The following is a 23,210-nucleotide window of genomic DNA, read 5'->3' on the forward strand; positions in this document are numbered from 1 at the left end:
CATGGGCTCCGCAAGCAGCTGGAGCTTGTGCTCTTTGCCTTGGTCCTTGATTAGACTCGATTCTTTAGGCAGAAATGGCTCCCTGGAAACCAGTGGCTGGTGCTGGGCTGAGATTCCCGAGAGAAGACTTGCCTTCTGCTCTTCCCAGCTGCCAGCTCTGGGTAAATGAAAGTGAGTTGTACTTGGGCTCTCCGTCACCATACTGCAAAAGCAACTTAGAAGGCTTCAAATGTTTGATTTCACATACTAGGTGATCAATATTAGTGCCAGAAGGAACACTAACATTGGGAAAAGGGCAACACAAAGGTGTGGCCCCTGCCGCAGTTCAGAGAGGTCTGTCTGCGCCCAGCTGGGAGTGAGTGGGCAACCCTCCCCCCCAGGTCCTGCGGGCTCAGACAGAGGAGGAGGTTGTCCAAAGACCACATTCGCCCAGTCCACAGTCAGCGTCTCACTGGCACCCAGCTCATCCTGACGCAGCCATGGCTCACCAAGCACTAGACAGCAGCTCCTGCAGTTCAACTGAACCTGACGGTGAGAGGGCAGCAGAGGGGTCTTTGGCAGGAGGGAGAAGTGCAGAGATTGAGATGAGCAAAGGACCACAGCACACGGGGAGCTGAAGGGCTAGAAGAGACAGGTAGAGGAAAACCCTCCCTCAGGTTTATTAATAATGTGGTTTGACAATATTCTGTATATTAGAACAAAATGCAGACACTAGAAGTAGTCCCATAAAGAGCATAACAGATCATTTGACTTCTGTTCTCACCTTAGCACATTTCACCAAAGGACCTGCACTTCATTGGAAACAAAATACCGTGTCCTGCAGCTTCACGGGTCAGATCACTGCTTGGGCTGAACACTACGTCTGTCAGCTCCAGCAACGTCTGTCACCCCGGGACATGCTCTCCTGAAGGGCTGCAGCTTCTGAGACCAGCAATGGAGCAAGTGGGAAGACCTCTTAACTTTCTCCATGACGCTGGAAGGAAGCTGGTTATCTGCGAACCAAACATCTCCAACAGGACAAAGACTTCCAGATATGCTTAAATGGCACCATAGGGACTGTGGCTCAATTTTGCTGTTAATAATCTGATACAGCTAGAATGTGGGGGTTTTTAATACCCAAAGACAATTTACAGCATATAAAAGACCATGAGGTTATATTTTAGTTTTCTAGAAGCTGAGATAGTCATATAAATATATTATGAAGGTATTGTAACAAGAGTGCTAGTATTTTAATGATAAAACATCCAGGGTCAGTAGAAAATATATATCATCATCTGCAAGTTCATTTTAGGTGTAATAAAATAGCATAGCATAGGAGATCTGTCACATTTTAAATAGGATAAATGTTATTTATACTTTATGCTGCAACATTTTATCTTTTGAAGCCGCAGGAAGACGTAGCAGGGCTCAGTATTTGATCACGCAGCATCTGCAAACGTGCAGAGGGGCCACAGCCGTTCATCTGCCAGCAACGGGTAAAGGCTGCGGTAGTTACGGGGCTGACTGATGGCGAAGGCCAGCTGCAGAGAGAGGCCACACTCTCCTGTCCCGTCAGGGAGGGACCAGCCGGGCCCTGCTGATGGGGTGCAGGTGGGGAGGAAGGTTATAAACACGGGAGTGGGGAGGGAGCTTGGAGTATCTCTGGTGTGGGGGAGTGTTGGCTGGTACCCTGGTCTGTGGTCTTCTTGCCTGTGGGGTGAGTGAGAATTCAGCTTTCTCTATGAGGGAAGGGTGATGGTCAGGTGCAGCTGGTGGCAAGAACAGGAGATGGTTCGCAGGCCTGGAGAAGAGGGGGAATGCTTGCGGTGGGGAGAGGTTTCCCTTGTGAGGGAGCTCTGGCGCTTCCAAGGGTGGCCACGCAGGGCTGTGAGAAGGTGTTGTGCCTGTGTCCTTGCACCCTGTAGCTGAGCTCGGGGCAGGGTTTGAGCATCCTGTGGTGGGGCAGTGCTGATGGAGCCCAGGGGACGGCGGGTGTGCATCTGTGCTCTGGTACTGGCGGTATGTTGGGTGCAAGGTCCACCCTCAGTTGACTAAAACTGTCTGACCTAAACCAAGGTAAGAAACATTGCTTGCTGGGAAGGTTTCTTAAGCTGTTAATTTGCTGCTGGCTTTGTGAAGTGTTGGACAAGAACAGTGTTCTGAAGGTGCAATAAATCTAGATGGTACCTGCTGTGTTTTATGTTGGCACTATTGGTGTAGAAATGATTTCTGATGGTAGATCAGAGGAGTGTGCTACTTCCGTGGTATTATCGTGTAAAAGTCATGATGGCGTCTTTGAAATATATGTAACATCAAGACAGTGCTGAGAACATGCAAGGAATGCAATTTATCATCTGAGTTATTCTTAATGTTCTAAATCTGGTCGCAGTGGTTGTGTGCACTACATGCCTGGTAAGAAATCCTTTTGCTCCCTCTGAAGCTCCCTTGGAACTGCTAATGCTTTGGCAAACAAAGACCCCGAGGTTAAGCTCTGCGTAATGCTTTCTTGGCCTGTATTGCCAGGCTGAAGAGGAGGGTGCAGAAAAAGCCAATTGTGAGCATATGGTATTGTCTGTGCATCCCCCTCTTCCAAAGCACTCAGTATGGCTTTGTTGTTCGGCAGTTGGTAGGGTAACATCTTTATTATCTTTCTGTTGTTGTTTCTTTTTCTCACTGAAATACACACTGAACAGATTATTATTTTTTTAGTAAGGAAAAAACCAGTAATAATAACTTCTGTATAAGCTTGTGGATACATTCTGTTATCCCTGAGGAAGAAGTAGGGTGAAAATACCTTTTTCAAGGGATTCAGGTTGGTAGTTGTTATTTTTCCAGCCGCTACACATTTAAAGGGAGGCAGAGGCTGCAGTGTTTGGGTTGCTGCAGGCTTCCCAAGTAATCTAGTGAAAGGTCACATTTCAGTTGTTACCACCTTGAACTGGCAGGAGAGGACACCACTTTGAATTGATGCCGACACCAAAGGTGAGGTCCTTGCGCATCTCTCCTGCTGGTGGGAAAATCTCAAAGGGGCTCATCCTTGTCTCTGCTGTCAAAATAAGGTGCTGAATTTAAATCAGACTGGAGGCCGCCCAAGGGTTTATGTGGCTGACTAGCAGTGATTCACTTTCAAAAGAGTCAACCTCTTTCTCTATGCCAAAAATAAAACAGTAGGAAGAGCAACGGGCACCTACAGCAGTAAAATACTTGTATTACCCGCTAAAAAAAATTGTGGGTCTTTGGCATTCTAACTGTCTAATAAAAAATTAAAATAAAACTTAGTCAGTGGTTTTGTAAATCTACAACAGATGTCAAGAAACATCGTGATGAAGTCGAACTATTACTCAGGCCCTGTAGGCACTCAGTACTTCTCGTTTCAGAAGGAAATCAAAGGGAGTTTCCAATTAAGGTTAAGTTTGGGGAACACTGTGGAAGAATCACTGGTATCAGGAGTGGGGTTAAAAAGAACGCAGCAAACACCTTAGCATACTTTAGTGTGGGAAGGGAATAGAGATAGGTATGAAAAGCTTTCTTGTGCTTCAATTTGTTTCTCTTTCCTTTTCAAAAAATATTGTGCAGTGCTTAAAAATGGGATGATTGTAAACTAACAGCAAAACTATGTGCTTATTAGTAGTAGCTTAATTTGGTGAGACACTGAAATGTGATTCCCCCCCATATTGCACATGAGTATCTAACCAAGTAAAGAAGACAAAGTACAGGCCTGTGAGCCTATTGTTTGTTTAGCAAAGGGAAGCCAGTGGCTTTTCCATGGAATGATCCTCACATCTGTGATGTTCTCTTGCTGTTTTGTTTTTTTTCTTGTCCTGGCTATGGAAGTTAAAAACTAGGCCCTGCTTCACATTTCAGATGTGTGGTAGCTAATTACAGTAAACATAATCTTAATAAAGGAGTGTCACTAGTTATAAAATATGTTTACTCTAGAGTTTCATGGGTAGGAGATGGAGAGGCCAAGCTGCAGAGGGCTGTTGCCAACTGGCTGGCTCAGGCTGTGATTTTTGTCAATTACTGTTTTCTATTTACGTACCTACAAAGCAGAGATGATAAAACTTGTCTGTGTCCTAATTGCCTTGAGCTTTTAGCAAATATTTATGGACTACGTGCAGAATTTCAGGAGATGAGTAATTATATTTCTACATCTTGTTAAGTGTGTTTCGCAGAATCTTCTCTCTTCCTGCTTTAAACAGCTTCCTCTTTCAGTCATGAAAGCAATTTCCAGTGGAATTGTTGAAATTTAGAACAAATATTTTTATGCTAATGCTAGCACATTAACCTCATGTTAAGCTTTGCTCCATCTTCTTCACTTCAGCTTATCCTCATGGCTTGTTCCGTAACACCTCTTGACATTTTAAGGTGAACTGTAGGTACCAGAGATCATGAAATTGCTCCCACTTGGATAAATTGGAGCTTTGCCATTGGTTCCTCTGGAAATAGGATCAGGACCTGGATAGATGCATGTAATATCTTGTAAAGACAGGCTAATATGCTTTCTGCCTGAACAAACAGGGCTCTAAGCACTTCTGAAGCTTGTCCTCTAGTTCTCAGCGATACACATCCTGCTACTTGATCAACTGGCAAGTGAAGCTGTTCAGTACATCACAATGATCTTCGTGTTAATTTGCTGGAAACAAAACCCAGCGACCCTGCAACAGGATTGACCAAAAGACTCCCAGTCACAGGTGCTAAATCACGCCTGAGTGTGAAATGCATTAAATCCACATAAGCACCCAATGAATTCGTAACGGGCTGGTGCTGTCACCAGAACAAACTAAGGCCAGAAAAGAGCTTACAGAGGTGGCCAGAGCTCTTCTTTTTGAGGGTCTACAGGCACCATAAATATTACTGTGATTTTGATTCCAATTCAACATAAGCTTTATTTAAATGGTTATCAAGGAGGTGGAAAAAAACTAAAGGAAGTATAAAACTTTATCAAGATCTCAGTTTTCTGGAGTACTACATGTAACTCCCGAGCACTCCTGACTACATGTTGAAACTCAGCTCAGACTTTCCCTTAATCAGGCACAGGATTTTCAAAGGAAAAGTCAATGTCATGTACAATCTCATGATTATATTTATTTGACTCTTGCCCAGCCAGGAAGTGCACTCCACAGTACTGCAGTCTTAAAAACATGCAGTTATGCCTGGGGGTTTTTTGTGTGCCAAGGCGCTAAGTCCTGGACTCCAGTGGCTTGAAAAAATCATCTCTCCCTGACAGAAGCAGCTCAGCAGTCACCTGAAGGTACTTGGTGGTTTGTGGCAGTGTCTGAATTAGCTTGAGATGCTGCGAGCTGTAAAACGTGCATCATCAGTACCACAGCATTCCCACCTTCTGATTTAGCAACAGCTAGCTTGGCTGCTGAATTCAGCAGAACAAGTAAAGGGAGCACTAATTTACGTTTTAGGTGTAGAGATGGCAATAGTGCCCTCCTAACACTCCTCCAAAACACTTCAAAGTAGGCTAATGGCGATGAAGAAAAATGGAGCAGCAAAGATTGGAAGTTTGTCCCAGACCTGTTTTACAATAAAGCCAGGATCCATGTTCATTCTGTTTCATCCTCTTCCTGCCATTTACCTTAAGACAACCAAAATGATGTACTTTCTGTGAAAGCAGAAGGACCTATCCCCCAAAGACCACATGCTTTTAACTTTACTAAATAAGCAGAGAAGGATGAGAAAGGGCAACCCCTAGCATCGTATCCTGCCTGTCCTGTCATAAATTGACCAACTCCGTTAGTAGAAAACGTGGTCACATTTGTCTGTTGTAGCTTGAATCCACCGGATTACTACAAAGCAGCTTAAAACTTGCTTGTTTTGACCCCTTGAAGACCAGCCACCGCAGGTCTTATACCTTGGCCCTATTGCCAGGCCTTTTCAGTGGCATGAGCAGCAGTATAAAGAAAAAGCAAATAAACGCCTCTGGCCATTGGGTGGTGACCTTGCTACATTACAGCAGGTATCCCGAGATGTTGTAGGGCAGTGCTGTGGCCTTCCTTTATGACAGTATCATAGGAACACGCATTAGCTCTGGAGGATTGATATTGCAAGGATCAGCACGAGGACATTTCAATGAGAAAACGAGCAATTCTTTACTCTGATTATGGTGATTAATTCTGTTACGTCAGCAGCCTTTGGCACAGACAGTGACAGCAGCAGATTTCATATGAGAAATATCTAATTCGAGAGCCAAGAACCTTAAAGGGGACTTTTGTGCAGTTAAGTAATTATATTAATAAATGACACACAAACACTATAATTTTATGTATATGCAGAAACACACATACTTTCCTCAATCCTATGTAAGACTTTGTACTGCTATATACTTGTTTTGTATTTGAAATATCAGCCAAAATAAACTGGCATTGCTGCTGGAACTGACCAGCCACAGATGGACTCAACCGTGGAAGTTTTTGGACCGCATGAAGTTGAGCAGAAATTCTATCACAAGTGCCAATTTCACAAATAAGTAATCACTATTGAACTGGCAGGCATCCTACTTCCCTCACTTCGAGTTTGCTTTTGCAAAAGACTAATCAAGACATCTATCAGGTACATAATTTAAGATGGGTAGGCCTTTGCTAGGACATGAAACTGGATGGCCCTAGAGTTTCAGTTTTTGAAGGGGATTTGGCTTTCAGACAGTGCATTAACTGGTTTCCCCTCTGTTCTGAAGGCAAGCACTGATCAGGTCACGCCCCTCCCTCCAGTAGCTTCTTCCCTCAGTTGCCATAACCAAGTTGCGGTTTATCAGTTTGGTTTTGTCTTGGATGCATTCCAGCTCATGTCTTTCATGCGTTTGATGCAAGGCATTTAGGAGGGAAGTATCAAGGCCAGGTTCCTCAATCCTGTTTTGTTAGGAAATGCTCATTTGGCAATCCTAACATCATTAAAAATTATTCTCAATAGGGTAGGCTCTGCCAGCATATGACCTTTAGCTGTTAAGAAACAGTAGAGGAAGCACCACAAAAGTAGATAATTCTATAATCAGTTCAGATGTTTGACAGATAACAAGATATAGCGCTCTTGCATTCAAGCGTGGCATTTAGAAAGCTGGAGTAACACTTCAGGTGCCTGCCCTTGAATCTTGATCTGTCTGCTGTTAAAATCACCAGGCTCAACATTTCCCTACAGGAGAAAACTAAATACTATCACTCAGCTGTGTAGATTGGTAATTAACATGTTGATTTTCAAATTGGAATCACTGTAAACACTTCTGCAAGTGTTGCCTCCTCAGCTCAGATGTGCTGATCACCTGCCTTATACCAGCATGTTTGCACAGAACAGTATTTGAACCCTCTATTTTGAGCTCCCCTGTGTTTTCTTACCGTATCAATTCATATACAGGGGTTGTTTCCTATCAATTTTTTTTCTTTGTAAGGTGTGCGAAGGAAAGAGTTGAAGGCTTAGGCAAAGAAGAAACCTGTCTCCTTTTGATCTAGGAAGAAATCGTCTTGCAAATTTTAGTAGCAGTGAGGATACACCAACATTTTTATTGCAATAGAATTTTTGATTATCTGGGGTGCACTTGTAATGACTGCATACAGCCCCATAGATTAACATCTAATACTAAAAATGCTGGAGAAGTAATGCTCAAGTACATAGAGAACTACATTGATCTGCCTTACCTAAGTAAACAAGGAAGTTATCTTGGGGTCAATTTACACTTTGTACACAACCTGCTTTTCAACTATTCAAGGAGATCAATACTTATGCCAATTCATTAGAGAATGCAGTTTACTTTTATTGTGAAGAACAAAAAAAAATGCAGTCACCAACCCACCACTACATTAATTTTATGAAATCAGTTAAAAAAATTATTGTAAAAAATAATTTTTGACGAGCAAATGGAAACAAGTTGTACAGCCCTTCTATATTCTTGTATTAATAGGGGGAAATGGCATTGAACCATTATACTTAGTAACTCAAGGACAAAACCACTGTAGTTGCTTAGGGCAATAAAAATATTCCTGTTTTCTCCCCCAGTCTCAAACCCAATATTGGTTGATACTTTAAAAAAAAAAACCAAACAAACCCTCTCACCTGGAGTTACTGCAGAAGTCCCACACTCTTTATTCTAACTTTGATATATAAGTACCTGATAGAGCTATCCAACTGGCACGCACACAACTCAACTGAAGCACTGCTTGGCTCCTTCCAAGTGTTTTTAGCCTGCCAGCACACTAAGCTTAATCTTCTGGTTCCTCATAATGTGCATACCCACTAGCATACGTCCTTCCTAAATTCAAATTGCTGAATACATCTGTTGTCTCAGTATCGGAATCCCTCCCTCCCTCGTCATTGTCATCTTCATCATCATCTTCTGCTTCGTATTCATCATATTCATCCTCACGGTCACCTGCATCTCCAGCCTTGCTGGAGGAGAGGTTCTTCCAGTAGGCATCATAACCAGAAGCTCCATCTGCATCTTCACCTCCTGTCTGTCGGCCAAACTTCAAAGAGCGTGCTGCAGGCAGAGAAAAATCATGATGTTCTCAATCCTCAACAGCAATTTGTGCAGAGCATCTGACACGTCTTGTCTGTCCTTTCTCACTACTCAGAGAAAAGCATACAATGTTAGACAGCCTTTTTCTAAATCTGACATTTTCAGATTTAATGCTTGCTCTGACAGAACCTTTCTGCTACACGCAGTCTGTCCCTCTGCAACCATGTCTGTACAAACAATAACTGCCCTCAGAGCATGACTTAGGTTTTAGGATAAACCTTTGGTACTCTAGCCAAGGAAAGTTTTAACTGGATGGGCTTCGCAGGCACAATACATACTGTATTCAAGAGTGGCTGAGGCAGACTGTATGCATGTTATCAAATTGCACTTTGAAATTCATTAACTGGCTTCTTGTAGATGAAATAAAGGCTTAAGCAATGATTATTTTTTTTGCAATTTTTCCGTAACTAAAACCTCAAACTAAACAAAAGTTTTCACTGTGTTGGAATCAATTAATGATTAAGAATGAGAGCCTGCTCAATTCTAGGACTAAGAAACACAAATTTTCTTCCCCAAACAAATGCAGCAAAGCTTTGCCAAACAATTGAAAGTAATCGGCCTTTACTCAATGTTCCTATGCAGAAAAGTAGTCACCAGTGGTACTTGTATAGCTTGTTAGCTAGAGAAGCAGGCTTACTTGACATGCTCAGATCCTTTGTCTGCTGAGTTTCATGGCCACACTTAGGGCAGGGAGGCTCTTTTCCTTTTTCCTGCTTGAAAACCTTACTTCGCACATGATCGTCACAAAAACAAGCCTATGGGGTGAAAGGAGAATAAAAAGGCTAAATGTTTTCATCGCAGAAGCACACTCTTCAGCAAGAAGCAGGCAAAAAAGTATCTAACAGCAGCAGGATTTTTCTAGTTGGGATTAAAATTTAATGAGCTCTATCTGCAGTGGAACTGGAGTCTGTGCACAGAGCAACCACTTTTGTGTTGAATGTAGTTTCATGGCTTCCTGGGGAAGAGGGTGGATAAAAGTGCAGATAAACAAGCAGAGAAAGTAACATACTCAAGGGCTGGACTTATAGTGCTGCCACAAGGAGCTTTGGCAAGCTTTGGTTTATGTTGACAAGCTTAAACAAAATACAATCAGAGATGTATGCCAGAACATAACTATGCAGTGACCTGAAGGCAAGAATTAGAGATTGAAATTTCACACGTTGAGCACCAGGGTGCCAGTGAAGATATCGGGAGAAAGGAACAATTTGGAATATGAAATCAGTGCCATGGGAGATTGCAGGGAAACATATGGAGGGTAAGAAGAGTAAGAGCAGGCAATAAACCAGCACCCGCAGAAATCTGGGCAATGCTGACAATGAAGCAGGTGGAACTTTTCATACAAAATTACTTCTGAGTATGTAAAACCAAAGGCCTGACATCAACAAATTAGCCTGTGCATGTGTAAAACTGGATTAGCTATGGAGATTATTTCTATTGGATCCAAGCTGCAATGTTTTCTGGTCAGATCATCACTTGACTTTGTTTCTTTTTTTTTAAAAAAAAAACCAACTTTAAAAATTTTCTTAGTTCTATGCTGGATCAAAACATATTCCATAGCCTTGGATTCTGTTTGAGACCAGGGATTTGTTTTTGGCTTTTTTTCAAAAAGGCCCAAACATGGTAATACCTCAATTAAAACACAGAGGGCTAGACAAAATGAAGATCACCCCACCTGGCATAAGGATGCACAACACTGGCTTGCGGTTAACAGGCAAACACAGATAAAAGCCCTTTGTCCCCCGTAAGTCTGCCCCAGGCTTCAGAAACTAATACAAAAGTATGAATATTCTTTTTAATAACGTAGAGGAAGACAAGACAAGGCTTGATATCAGCCTTGGAAGCTAAGGAGAACAAGTCTAAAATTATAGCTACTTGCAACTGTCTTTACTCTTTACCTTACAACGCAGGCACGAATGTTGCCCAAGCCTGTTACAGGAAACACCTGTTGGAGAAAATCAACGTGTAAAATTCAGTACTTGGAAACCACGGATCTGTGATGTTTTTAAAACCTTGTAAAAGTATGTAATAATGTAATTGAGGCATTTATTTCTAATTCCCTGACACAACTGCACTTTGGCAACGCGCATCAGTCATTTTACCATACAGTACCATTTTACTAGATAGTTTTTTTCCAAGCCTAAACCTCATTGCAGTAATGTAACTCAACACAAAAAGTAAAAGTTGAAGAGGGGAAAAGGTTTAACTATTTCTTGAGTTTCCAAACTTTTAAAAACAGACGTTTCGGAACCAATTTGGTATAAAGTGATTGCCTTGCTTTTCCTTTCCTCGCAATGTCAAAAGAAGGGGCGTTAGCATTTTACAGTCACTTTGAACAATGGCATGGCAGCCTTAATACCTGTATCTGAGTTAAATGACATGTGAGACCTTAAAGCTCACAAACTTCCAAACCTAGAACAATTGTTTTGTTCTGTATTTTCTGTCATGTCCTCTAGAAATGTACTTTATTGCACGGGACTTCCTATGAAAATCTACTCAACTGTGTTAAAGAATTGTAGCTGGCACATAAACTGTAAAGAGCAGAATCGGTGCTCAAAATCTAACTTGTCTTGAAGCTTCAAACTGGTTTCTTTACTCCACTAGAGGGAGTACAGTAAAGGCAACCATACAGGAACTGGGAGCAACAGGAAGTTGGGTGAATAGTTACTCCTCAAGAAGCAGTAATATGTATTTTATCAGTCTGTGCAAGTACTCATTCCCTTCCACCTTGCCTTCCCTCTGTGACACAAAGTTTTTTAATTCAAAGTAATAAATATCATGAGTTTTCCACAAGAGCAGGACAGCCATGGGATTTAGTGGTCTGTCATGTGTTTAAAGACAGAATTGGAAATGCTAATGCATATGTATTAAAACACTTCTGGAGTATCTCCACTTTAAAAAAAAAAAAAAAAAACTTCTCTCAGATAGTGATGGAAAGTAAGAGAACCTTTTTCACAGCTAGAACGGGATTTAGACTACAATTGCATGACTGCATTTAAAGATCACGTATACTGTAAAAGTTCAGGTTTCATAATCTTGTTACCACACACTGACAAAAATCCTGCCTCTCTATCAAGACTGCACTGTGCCATGAAACATTGGACACACCGAAAACCCTCAGAAAAGCCATTTCTCTATTCAGGGTGTGACATCACATCTGTGAATTAAAAGCTTCCAACAATCACTGAAAAAAACATTCTTGTGGAACAGCTGTTGCTGCTTCAATATTGCTATGCAGGAAGATATTCTGGCAGAATACATCAAGGGAAGCTAATCAAGGCTTAGAAAATAACTGGTTGGGGAAAAAAAAAAACAATGGCAGATGAAAAGGAGGTAAGAGATTTCTGAAGAGACAGACTATAACATTGAAATCAAAAAATATTCTGAATTGAGAGAAATTGATGAGGACAAGAGATTAGTTAGTTCTGAAAAACAGTCTTATACATGATAAAGAACACTTTGAGTTTCTATAATAAGGATTGAAAATGTTACAATAGTCAAAATAGATGCATACAAGTTTTGGAAAGGATAAACGCTTGCCTCATGGGATAAACCAAACAGTAGTTAATGGTGGGTAGAAAAGAAATACTACAAAAGATTAGTTATTTCAAACATGCATAGGCTTGGTTTGTGGTCTGGGGTTTATTTTTTTAAATACCCTTGAAGTTCCTGTGTTTCAGCCAGAGATGAGTAATGGACTAGCAAATTCATGCATGGCCATCGTATCCTTTTACAAATACCAGTTTCAGTGTTGTCCACGCAACAAACTGAAGTGCAAAAGGACGTAAAGTCTTTCAGCTACCTGTTCTTCACTCAGTAAAAGTGGACGTATATCAACATTCAACACATTATTGACACACATGTCCACTGGTCAGTGAAGAAACCAACAGTGAGTTCGTGCTCTGGATGAACACTCTTTTTGTGACTTCCTTCTGTGCTCACCCTGTCTCACTGAATGACTCGCTGACTGCTTCCTGAGTCGTGCCCTTCCTCAGGACTTGCTTCTTTTGCAAAAACAACAGATGCTAATCCTTCACCAACACACAGGCCATCCACAGCAATCTGGGAAAGTTTAGCCAGACTAACATAGGTTATTTAGGGCAGCAGTTCTCCATGAGGAACAGGTATCTAGAAATAGCTCATCATATGGTCAGAAGAGTGGAAGAGAGCTCCTTCTCGCCTGCAGAGCTTTGTGGAGTTAAACAGCAGCATCAGCAGTTCCAGGAGTTTTGCTGCAGTCCTGGCCACTGCCAACACTGCAAATTTAGAGATGGCTGGTTTTTGCAAAGGCAACTTCCCAGGGAGGCCTTATAATAGCCAGGCAGGAAAATGACTGCCACGTACAATCTGGCATGGAGGAAGGTCAGAGAGAAAAACTCCAGTCTAGATAACGGGATATCAAGAGCAAGCACATAAGAAACAGAGGCCCCCTCCTCCAGTGGTGGCAAAAGCTATTTGGAAAAAGCGATGGAGAGTATTCTGGATCACAGAGGAAGCTATTGGAGAGTCTGTTTAGCTGTGGTGAACAGGACTATGAATAACGAACTTACATTTAAATGTCTCTGCTTCCAAAACTTGGCAGCTGGCTTGATGTTCAAACTGATCATCTTCACAGAGGAAATTGTGGCAAAAAGAGCAGGCGAATATTCTGCCTCCTAAAAGATTTATCAAGGCAAAATAATCATCAACAGGCACAGGCATCAAGTTTGGCTCTGCAAACAATTTAGGCAGTACTTCTGACTGAAGAACAGTTCTCCCCTCTGTCACAAATACTTCAACAGAGTCCTAAATTAGACATTGCCATCCATCATTACACTGAAAAATACCACGTATCCTACAATACAAGACAGCATAAATATAAAGCAAGTATTACCTTCTAGTCCTTTCCTTCATTTTAATTTGAATATGGCACTAAGTATTTTTCTTAAATCACATTCTCTCTTACCCAGTCTCCCTCCCTCCCACCCCCTCACCTCTGATGCACACCTGAAACACTTTAAAGGATTCCACAAACAAAGATCAGTACAGTTTGCTAAGCAACTGGGAATCCAAATACCTATACTAATGCAGAAGAAAACAGTGGGAATGGCAGAAAATTGTGTGTTGACAATCTGATGCAGTGCTTAATTATATTAAGCACTCAGCTGATAGGACAGTTAATAGTTTACATAACCATTTCTGAGTTGAGCACGGTATGTTCTTGAGCAGGTTGTTTTCATTCCCCTCTGCATAAGGTCTACTCTGAAAATGGGGCGAATGCTTTGCTTTGAACAAACTTACTGTAAGGACTAATCAGTGAAGATTTAAAATGCTATGTTAAGACTATAGGTACAGTAACCTAAGCAATGTGAGGAGAAAAGTATCATTTAGATTTTCTTAATTTTAAGTGTGATCAACCTACCGTGGTCCCAGACACTTCTTTCACACTCAATACATTCTGCATCCGCGAGAGGGCAGATACACGCGTGCGTGCTGAGACACTTCCTCCCGTGACACACCCAAGCTTCACAGAAATCACAGATTGCGCCCTGCAATTACAGAAAGATATCATCTTGGGACTTCTGCAATACCTAGAGTGAGACTGTTATTCTATAACCCTGAATGTATGCAAGTATCTCTTCTCTCAGTAGGTTCATTCCAGTTGAGCGAGAGTGTGAACTGCATGTCTATGCCTATTAAGCTGCTCCACAGTTCATCTTCTTTGTTTGATATTCATTTTTGCAGGATTAAATACAATGCAAAATACCTTGTCTTATTCCTTTTCTGTTTTTTTACAGTTCCTATCTTAAATCTTATGCATGAAAACTGTGTCCTCCAGCTGAAACCTGAGATTCATAAATGATAACAATGTTCTGGCAGAAATGCAATTTCAAAAAAAGATCTGAAAAATGCCACGAGATTCTTACAGCTGAAACTGCTCACTTGGATTTTAAACCATGTTATATTAGAACACAAGCTCTGCAGGGAGAAAAGGTGAAATAACTCATTAGAAATAAGTTGGACTCTTTAATTTTCATTTTTATTAAACTACAACTATCCCTTAATTGTAGCATTTAAGAAGCCTCATCAGCCCATATGTAACAAGCTACCGTGTGCATTAAATACATGCAAAACTAAGAAAACAATGATGAATCCAAATTAATTGTTGATGAAAATACTGCATCAGTGAACACATGGAATGAGTTTAGGAACTTCAGACTGGAAAGGTGGGCTGTGTTGCTGAGAAAAGCTGACTGGCAAATGGAGGCAGAAACAGGACAGAGGTTTAGTCCATACACAATCTGGAGGCTATGACATGTCCTACCTTGCTTTCTAGGACAGAGTAATTAACTTGTCCTTCTAAGAACAAAAATTCAAAGGCCAGAAGCAATGACTATCTCTGCTAAGAGCCCAAATGATTTTCTTCTTTTTAAATAAAATTCCCCCCTAATGCCATGCAACAGATTCCTCTGTGATGCTGATGGTCTCTGCAATACTGAGAAGACAGCAAAAGTCCACTGGTTTCTATAGAATGATCCTAGATTTTAATGAAGACTGGGAATTGGCTATGGGGCATGTAAGCTCCAGCGCTGTTAGCGCATGTGCTTAGGGCCTGCCACCAACACGGATCTGTTAGCATCTAGGATGTGTTTCACAGTTTGCAAGAGTTGAATCTAAAAATGCAAAATTTGGGTTTCTAGTATAAGGGAAGAATCAGTTTGTGATGGTAAGATAAAGAAAAAAAATCTTGGCATGGTACATGCTATCATTCAATTCTGTTTTAATTTTTTCAGAAAGACTTGCATAGAATAACCTCATAGTGCAAAAAAGGCTGTAATTTTGTCTACATACCACCATTGCTAGTCCAGTACTGTACACACCGGCATGTTTTATAACACAGTCTGAAGACTTCATCATGCACTTGGTTTTTCCTGTTTTTAAAAAAAAAAAAAAGGCAAGCAACCAGAAGAAAATTATCTAAAAATCAAAACAATTTAGAATGAACATTCACGTAAGAACAGTACTTTTAACCAAATGCCTGTACTTAATTGTAAATCTATGTAAAAATAATGCAAACAAATGTCTGCAACCACCCTCACATCACCCTTAGATCAAATTAATTATTGTCTGTTTTCAGCCAAAATCTCTTGCTCCAGTGCTGAGATAATGAGGCAATGTGTTGTCTTGCTATGTGTTTTGAGGCATTGGCAAGAATTTCAAATGTCAAAACAAACCAAAGAACAAAATTATGGTGAAAGTCAAGCAGTGACATCTTAAAAAGTTGCATCTAAAACTGCTGCTAGTTCTGTGCTACCATGAAAGCAACATGTGCTGTCTACAAGGCTGAAGGCCTCTGGGGGAAAAAAAAAAAAAAACACGCGCAACTGATGATTTAATTACTTACAGGTACTTGGATACTTGCTTTTTTGGTTGCTGTTGGTGTTGTGTTTTTTTCTTTTTTAAAGCCATAAAAGAGATTACTTCCTAGACAAAATAATTCCCTTTAAATGCAGGTGACAGGTGGGAGAAAAAGCCACAGTCTGCACTTAAAAGTCATTCTGACACAAGCAAGCAGTAGGGTGACAACTTTCCCCTACTCCTTGCCTCTCACATAAATGCCTTTACCAGAAAGATTCACACTCTGTATGCAGTTATACAAGAAAAAAAAATAATAATCTTGTAGATAGCCCAGGTTACTGCAATGGAGTTTCATCACTGATTTAAGCTGCCATGCCACAGACCCCTTTGGTGTCTCTGTTATTGCCTGCTTAGAGAAAACAACAAAAGGGAAAAGGGACTGGTGGTGGGCTGAGCTAGGCAACGTGAAGTGGTGGGGGAGTATTATGGGGTCTGGAGCACTGCAGCACAGCTACCTTACCTAGGGACTTCTCCAAGAGAGATGCTGTTGGTTTATAGGGGCTATCCCCAATGCTTGATTAAGCACCAAACAGCTCTAATGGTCTTTGTCTTGGAAAACCCTGGGACTCAACATAATTCTCTGGCTGTTATCAGGAACGCTTTTCCTCTGGAAACATACTGCAGATTAAGATAAATTCGACGCACAGGAGTTAACTTCAGACGTGTATTATAGTGTAAGATAGACAGCATGTTTTTAGTACTTCACTGCCTGATGACAGAAGGAAGACTTATGGAGGATGACACGCTGCCATTGCACACTAACAACCCGTCTTCCAGAAATGCTCAGTATCTGCAGGTCCCAATAAAGGCACTGGAAGCTGCAGGTGTCTGCAGCTCTGAAAGTCAACTACAAAACAGCCAAATTGCTTAATGACAAACTGAAAATCTGCAAGGTTGTGTTGAAACAGTAAAACAACAAAATTCACCTCAAAATATGAAATGATTATTACATCCCCTGCAAGCAAGCAGCTGTTTAAAAAAAAAAAAAAAAAGGCCTCTGTAGCCTGATTCAGAGCCAAGTTCTGTCACTAGGAGTCCTTCTCTTCTGACTTCAAAGCATCATCCCTCTAGCACACATAAATAACATGAATAGCATATTACATTACAAAACCATGCAAGGTGAATAATGTGCTGTGGCTATAATTGATAGTAAACTGATGAGAAATTATATTATCCAAAAAAAGCAGTATTTATTGTCACCTTGCTGGCAGTCAGAGCCTTTTTAAGTTTGCTGCTGTTATAAAGCAACACTCAACAGATGTTCTCAATCCTAAAAGGCAGCAAGACAAATTTTTCTGAAGAGCAGATACTGAAGACAAGCCCATGACCCAGACTTGCAAACCTCTGGGGGTCAGCGGCATACGCACTAGCGCATGATCAAGCAAGATCTCCTCTCAAGGAGGAAATTCACAACAGTTTTAAAAGAGCCTACTTCAAAAATCACAGAGGTACTTTAAGACAAAGGTACTCTAACTGCTGAGAGTTTAACCCCCCAGATGGGACTGAGGATAGCATGTTTTACTTCATTATTTCTACTTACCGCATTGTGCACAAATGGGTAATTTTTGAACAGAGTTACAGAAGTAGCAAAAAGCTCTATTCTTCTGTCGTCTAGGCATATGGAGGGGAAAAAAAAAAAGGCAAGCAGGCATTAAAAAAAGACCTGTAAAATTTTGAAACCAATTAATATTAAACTACTGGTTTTAGAAGGGGAAAAATACTTACCTTTGGCACTTATCACATTCCTAAAGAAAAGACATAAAATGCTGGTAATTATTTTTATTCTAGGTAAAATACATAAAATTTACAGACCCTGCAGGGACTCTGAATTAAGTTCTGATTAGGAACCAAACTCTTTATTCAAGTATTATACTTCTGATGCAAGCGTAACCTTAAATATAAAGGAAAGATGGTAGGAAGAATGACATTCTAGTGGCATTAAATATAGTCAATGTATTATCACTGGTTTTACGTAATTTAAAATCAAGTATTGTAAGAAAAAATATTTCAGGTTATTTTACCATTGAAGCATTACAAGGATGTTTGGCTAAATCTATGTTGGCTCTTGAAGCCCTTATCTGCTTTTCACGTTCACGACGGTTCTCAGCTTTCTTACGAGCACCAGTCTTCTTTTTAGGCATTTTTCACTATCTGGGGGGGAAAAGAATAGGTATGTAATGAACGCACACACATCTTTGTTTGTAAATACATGGATACATGACACATGCAGCACTAAAACTGGATCTTGGAGTTCCCATGTTAATTGTGCTTCATCTCCATTCATTTCCTTTTCTGAAAGTTTCGTTTCAAATGTAGAATAAGGAGACAGTCCCTTAGGAAGAATCATGTGATGAATCATGAAGAATCTTGTGATCTGGAAAGGACTTTGCTGTCTTAAACTTTACGCTTAACTATCTTTGAAGTGTTTTGCCTTAAAAAAAAAAAAAAAAACCAACAAACAAACCCAAACCCGCTATGTTTATTAAGTTTATTTGTGATGGGCCTCTCTGATTTTGGTTTGCTTGTCTATTTAATCAGGACAATATTTGTCTCGCTTTCTCTTTTGCTTCTCTCCTCATGCTCACTAACTACTTCAGTCACTCAAAACGCATTTTTCAGGTAAGCAAATTGTGGTGTACTGCAAAAATGCAAATTTCACACTTCATGAAGGCTTAGAAAACAAAATGTCATTATATAGATTTTAGAGCTAGGAAAAGGGTATGTTTGTAGTGCTTATTTATCATTCTAGCACATTAGCAATAATGAAGAGATAAAAATGCATTGCTCTGAAGATGCCACTGTTTTCCAAGAGGGTTTACACTAATTTAATTCCATCTGGTTCAACGCATGGGTCTATTTTAACATTCAAGGAGGGAACCAATGCAATACAGTGGTGAGACCATCAGGCAATCAATCAGACCACTGTTCTCTTGTCATCTCTACAATGAACGGTGCAGTACTCACGTATGCTTAGTTTACTCTGTGTTTATAATAAATTAGGCAAGTACTATCTCGACTTCATGAAATGAACAACTGAGAGATTAAAGGTGTGGCCTGATGTTAGAATTTCTCTTGTCAACACAGGCACTCAAGATAGACACCCTTCCTTATGCTCCATCTTTATCATCCCCCCATTTCTGCTGATGTAACTGTTGTTGGTGTCACATTCTAAACCAGATACAGGTTAAAACCAAAACCAAAAAAACCCAACCCAACAAGCACCGCCAAGACTCAGATTAGCACAATCTGATGGGGGAAGACAGCGAAAGGGGCAGCAGGGGTATGTGCTTAGCAAGCATGGGAATAAGAAAAAAGCTAAGGAAGAGGCAAGGATCTCTCCACTACAAAAAAAATGCTTTATTGAACATAGTTCTAAAAAAACCACTCCCTAGTCTATGGACCAGACAGACAAGCTTCTTCGAGCTGTAGCTACCAAACCATACTTCCTTGCAGATGGCAAGATGGGTGAATTTTTGGAAGTGTTTAGCACTTATTTTGGTACCTCACGACAGTGCTTCCATTTTGAAAATCTGGCCTCTCTAGCAAGTTTCCCCAAGATATACTGCACTGTACAACTAACCCACAGTTCTTTTAGCTAAAAGTACATCTAACAGTGCTCCTTGCTCTGCCTCTGATTTCCCAAACTGCAGATTCAAGCCATTGACAACTGACACTCAAGTGTCATCTTAAAATCTCAATCCCCACTTACGGAATTTGAAGAAAATCACTGCAGACTTGGGGCTTGGCAGAAACCAGCCCACATGATGGGACAGCTCTGCCCAAGCAAGGTTCTGCTGGTTCCAGTAGGTCTATGTGTGGCTACTGGGGCCACTGGCCAGAGGAAATGGGAGGTACCTGCTCTCCCCAGCCTCATCCCTAACTCCAAGCAGACATGTAGACATGCGTGCTGGCATCTGTAAGGTGAGCTGCGGCATCAACAGGCAGTGAATTGTAGCAGCTTAAGATTGAAAGAAAGATTAGTATTTTTGTTCAAAAGGTCTTATAAAATAAGCCCAACAATCCTAACTTTCCCAATGAAATATATTGTCCTGACCAAATACTAAAATTTGTTTTTGATAGCACACATAAATCAGTTTGCTCATCCTGTAGCATTTTGCACCATGTTTAAATTGTATTAGTGTCATATTTTGTAGTCAAAATTGTATTGCTGAGCTGCCTGCTGGCAACTGTCATTATTTTACAGCGTGACATTTTTGACACTGGGAGTCCAATATGAGGTTGCACACTAATTTTCAAACTGCTCAAATGCCAATTTAACAACAGAATCTAATGGTTAGTATTATACCTTGACGACTTCACATTACCTCATAATTGAAAACACCAAAATGACAAACTGTTTTCATGAAAAACACTGTCGCAATGACTACTGAGGACACAGATTATGAGAAATCTTTAAGATGGTAGTTTTTAGAAGGTTGCACTAAAGTCAATAACTAAACTGCAATGTCAGGTTCTCTTAACAAAGCTATCAAGTCATCAGGCTTTCAAACATCATCCAATAAATAACAACATCCTATACATCAATATTCTATCACTTTCTCCTTCTGAGCTTCCATTAAAGATGTTTGTTGTCTTTGCCCCGAGTCCTAAATGTTTAGGGAATTGACCATCTTTTTATTTTCTGACTAGAGCTTAATAGTGTTATGGTGCCAGAAATTATTATAGTAAAAACTTTGTTTACCTGCAATTCCTTTCAAATCAGAGTATCGCACCTCTAAAGGTACTAATCAGTACTTCAAATGCCTCTGCAGTATGTTCTACCTCCGCTTTTAGCAACGCTTCTGTAATCTGAGGCTGATGGATGACCCAAAATTGTATTTAGGCACTACAACACCGTTCAGACAGGAAAGACCCAGAGGAATCTGTATGCAGTTCAGCTCCCCTGCAGGTGCATGGCTAAGAAAAGTGCCTCTGGAGAACCTAAAACAACAGGTCCAGTTACCAAAGAAATGCCTACAGTGAGCTACTCGCTTAAGACCCACCTGCTGGAAAGACAGTGTGAACCTTTTGCTTAAACAGAGTCTTTTTGCTGAAGGCAGAGACTTACGGCCATGCTAGCACCCTCCTTTTCATCTATGATGCTGTTGTAAGAGAAATTCCCCAGGACACAGTAGGTCCATGCCCGGTTCCCTCCTCAGCCCCAGAAAGTATGACCCTGCTGCCCTACAGAGCATCTGAACTCCAAAACTGCGAGCAGCTCTGTGTGAGGGGCTTTTCACCATCTGAAGTTTTCTACTTTGGAGCAAATTGCCCCAGAGTGACTGGGTCAGAGCAGCAGCAGCAGTGAGTGTGACTCTCCAGGTTAATGGTTGATACTGTGGCAAAGAAAGCAGAGTTCAGACATCGGGAGGCTGTGTAGAGGTAAGCAGTAGTTCAAAGGAAAAGTCCCAAAATGTGTTGTGTGCATACTGTAAGTTTCACCTACTGTTCCTCACTTTCTGCATTATTTGCTAAGGTAAATACACGCAAGGACAGGAGAGTTCCCACCACAGCTCCAAAGGTTCCTTGTGTATTTTACCTGATGGTTGTGCTATATAAAATACATAAACAATATCTGGCATCTAAATTCGTACCATGCCAATATCTTTTTTCCCCCCCCTTGAAGCTTGTCCTTGATGAGTTCCCAAAGACACACACTAAGTTTTGCAGCAGACAGGAAAGCAGATTGCAACAGCAGATTTCTGGATCTTCTGTGCTGAGCACGACATTCCCTTGCGTCATATTATCTTGTCTTATGTGATATGCTAAGCACCCTGCTGTCACAAGTATAATGAACAGCTGTAACAAGCCATTCATTTGGGGGGCAGGGGAACTGTCGGGTTATTCTTGTCATGCCGAGCAAATACTAACACCCAAAAGAGGCTTTCCGTATTTTTAAGACTTCTTGTACTTGACCACCAAATAGCTTCTAGCTTACGCATATTCATCTCAAGAGGAATCGGTGTAAATTTGCTGGGTCACATCTGATTTCATTCAGAATTCAACATGATCTCTTTTACCACTTTGCAAGCATTAGACAAGATTACAATATTAAAGAAAAAGCTGTATTAGCTGTATTTCATACTTATATCTCTCCAGACCATGATTCCTCCTAATAATTAAACAATTTTCAAAGCAACGTGATTTCAATAACTTAGTCCCTCTTTCAGTGACAAGGTGGTGAAATACTCTGCGACTGCTGCGCTGATGAGGGCACAGATGCCCAGAGGTTTCCTCAGGCACGTCCCTGACTGAATCCCTCCTCTGGAAACGCACCTCGTCTCTGCCGGTAACGGCTGAGGCCCGGCCGGTAACGGCTGGTCCCGCCGGTAACGGCTGCCGAGCGTGAGGCCGACGCTCCCTCACGACCGGGTTCAGGCCTGTTCCGTGAAAGGCCCATAGCAGATCAGCTTTTGGAAAAACACGCGTATGGCGGATTTTCAGCTTTCGCTATTTTACCTTATTTCTAGCATTTTTACCTGGCGGCCGCCGCCCGCCCACCCACCCCCCAAACCGTGTCGCAACGCGTTTCCAACCTGTCCCGCCGCGCTCCGCGTTTCTCGGCACTTATCTCTGAGGAAGCCAGCGACCGCTGTCGGTTGCCCAGACGGAGGAGCCGCGGGGGTGGCCCGGGCCCGGGCCGGGGCCGCCCCTCAGCGCCCCCCGCGCCCACCTGCCTCCCGCGGCCCTGCGGAAGCCGGAAGCGGCGCGGTGCGCTGCCCGCCCGGCCCCGCGCGGCGCGGCGGGAAGGTTCCGAGGGCGGCCGTTTGACGGGCTGGTCTCCTCAGGTCGCCGTCCACCTCAAACCTCCGGCGGGCAGCCGCCCTCTCCCGTCCTGCCTGTCCCGTCCTGGCGGTGAGAAGCGCCGCACGTCCGGCAGGCAGCCCGGGGGTGAGGGGAGGCCGAAGGGGCAGAGCGGGAAGTAAGCAGGGATGGGGCTGAACATGAGCCAGGTGGCCAAGAAGGCCAACAGCATCCTGCCTAAACGTTAGTCTGGAGAAAAGGAGGCTGAGGGGAGACCTTATCGCTCTCTACAACTACCTGAAAGGAGGTTGTAGAGAGGTGGGGGTCGGTCTCTTCTCTCTAGTAACAAGTGGTAGGACAAGAGGAAACGGCCTCAAGTTGTGCCAGGGGAGGTTTAGATTGGATATTGGGGAAAGTTTCTTCACCGAAAGGGTTATCAAGCATTGGAACAGGCTGCCCAGGGAAGTGGTGGAATCGCCATCCCTGGAGGTATTTAAAAGACGGGTAGACATGGTGCTGAGGGACGTGGTTTAGTGGTGGTTTTGGCAGTGTTAGGTTGATTTGAAAGTGTTAGATG

The 23,210-nt window shown here is 41.8% G+C and overlaps 1 protein-coding gene across 2 annotated transcripts; it reads right to left on the reverse strand.

The window, feature by feature from the left end:
- Positions 1 to 7,707: 7,707 nt before the first annotated feature.
- ZNF330 (zinc finger protein 330) lies at positions 7,708 to 22,591 on the reverse strand. 2 transcript variants are annotated; one of them, XM_074588912.1, is made up of 10 exons: positions 22,426 to 22,591; positions 17,911 to 18,040; positions 17,615 to 17,634; positions 17,430 to 17,500; positions 15,323 to 15,402; positions 13,893 to 14,019; positions 13,042 to 13,146; positions 10,390 to 10,436; positions 9,132 to 9,249; positions 7,708 to 8,455 (listed from the first exon to the last, which is right to left on the reverse strand). In XM_074588912.1, exons 2-10 carry the CDS (start codon positions 18,028 to 18,030, stop codon positions 8,178 to 8,180), a joined length of 966 nt encoding a protein of 321 aa, XP_074445013.1. In that variant the 5' UTR covers positions 18,031 to 18,040; positions 22,426 to 22,591; the 3' UTR covers positions 7,708 to 8,177. The 2 variants fall into 2 exon arrangements, with proteins under 2 accessions (XP_074445013.1, XP_074445015.1); XM_074588914.1 differs by having other exon boundaries at positions 17,911 to 18,036; positions 22,457 to 22,579.
- Positions 22,592 to 23,210: the final 619 nt, after the last annotated feature.

This window comes from Larus michahellis, chromosome 5 (assembly GCF_964199755.1).
Source record: "Larus michahellis chromosome 5, bLarMic1.1, whole genome shotgun sequence".
NCBI lineage: Eukaryota > Metazoa > Chordata > Aves > Charadriiformes > Laridae > Larus > Larus michahellis.

What these genes read in the sequence shown, in the direction of transcription:
- ZNF330 (XM_074588912.1), bottom strand. Translation starts at nt 18,030, where the DNA reads ATGCCTAAAAAGAAGACTGGTGCTCGTAAGAAAGCTGAGAACCGTCGT. An exon ending in ACCCATTTGTGCACAATGCG is followed by an intron (nt 15,403 to 17,429) that starts GTAAGTAGAAAT and finishes TTTTAAAAACAG; the next exon opens with GAAAAACCAAGTGCATGATG. An exon ending in AAGAAGTGTCTGGGACCACG is followed by an intron (nt 13,147 to 13,892) that starts GTAGGTTGATCA and finishes TAAATCTTTTAG; the next exon opens with GAGGCAGAATATTCGCCTGC.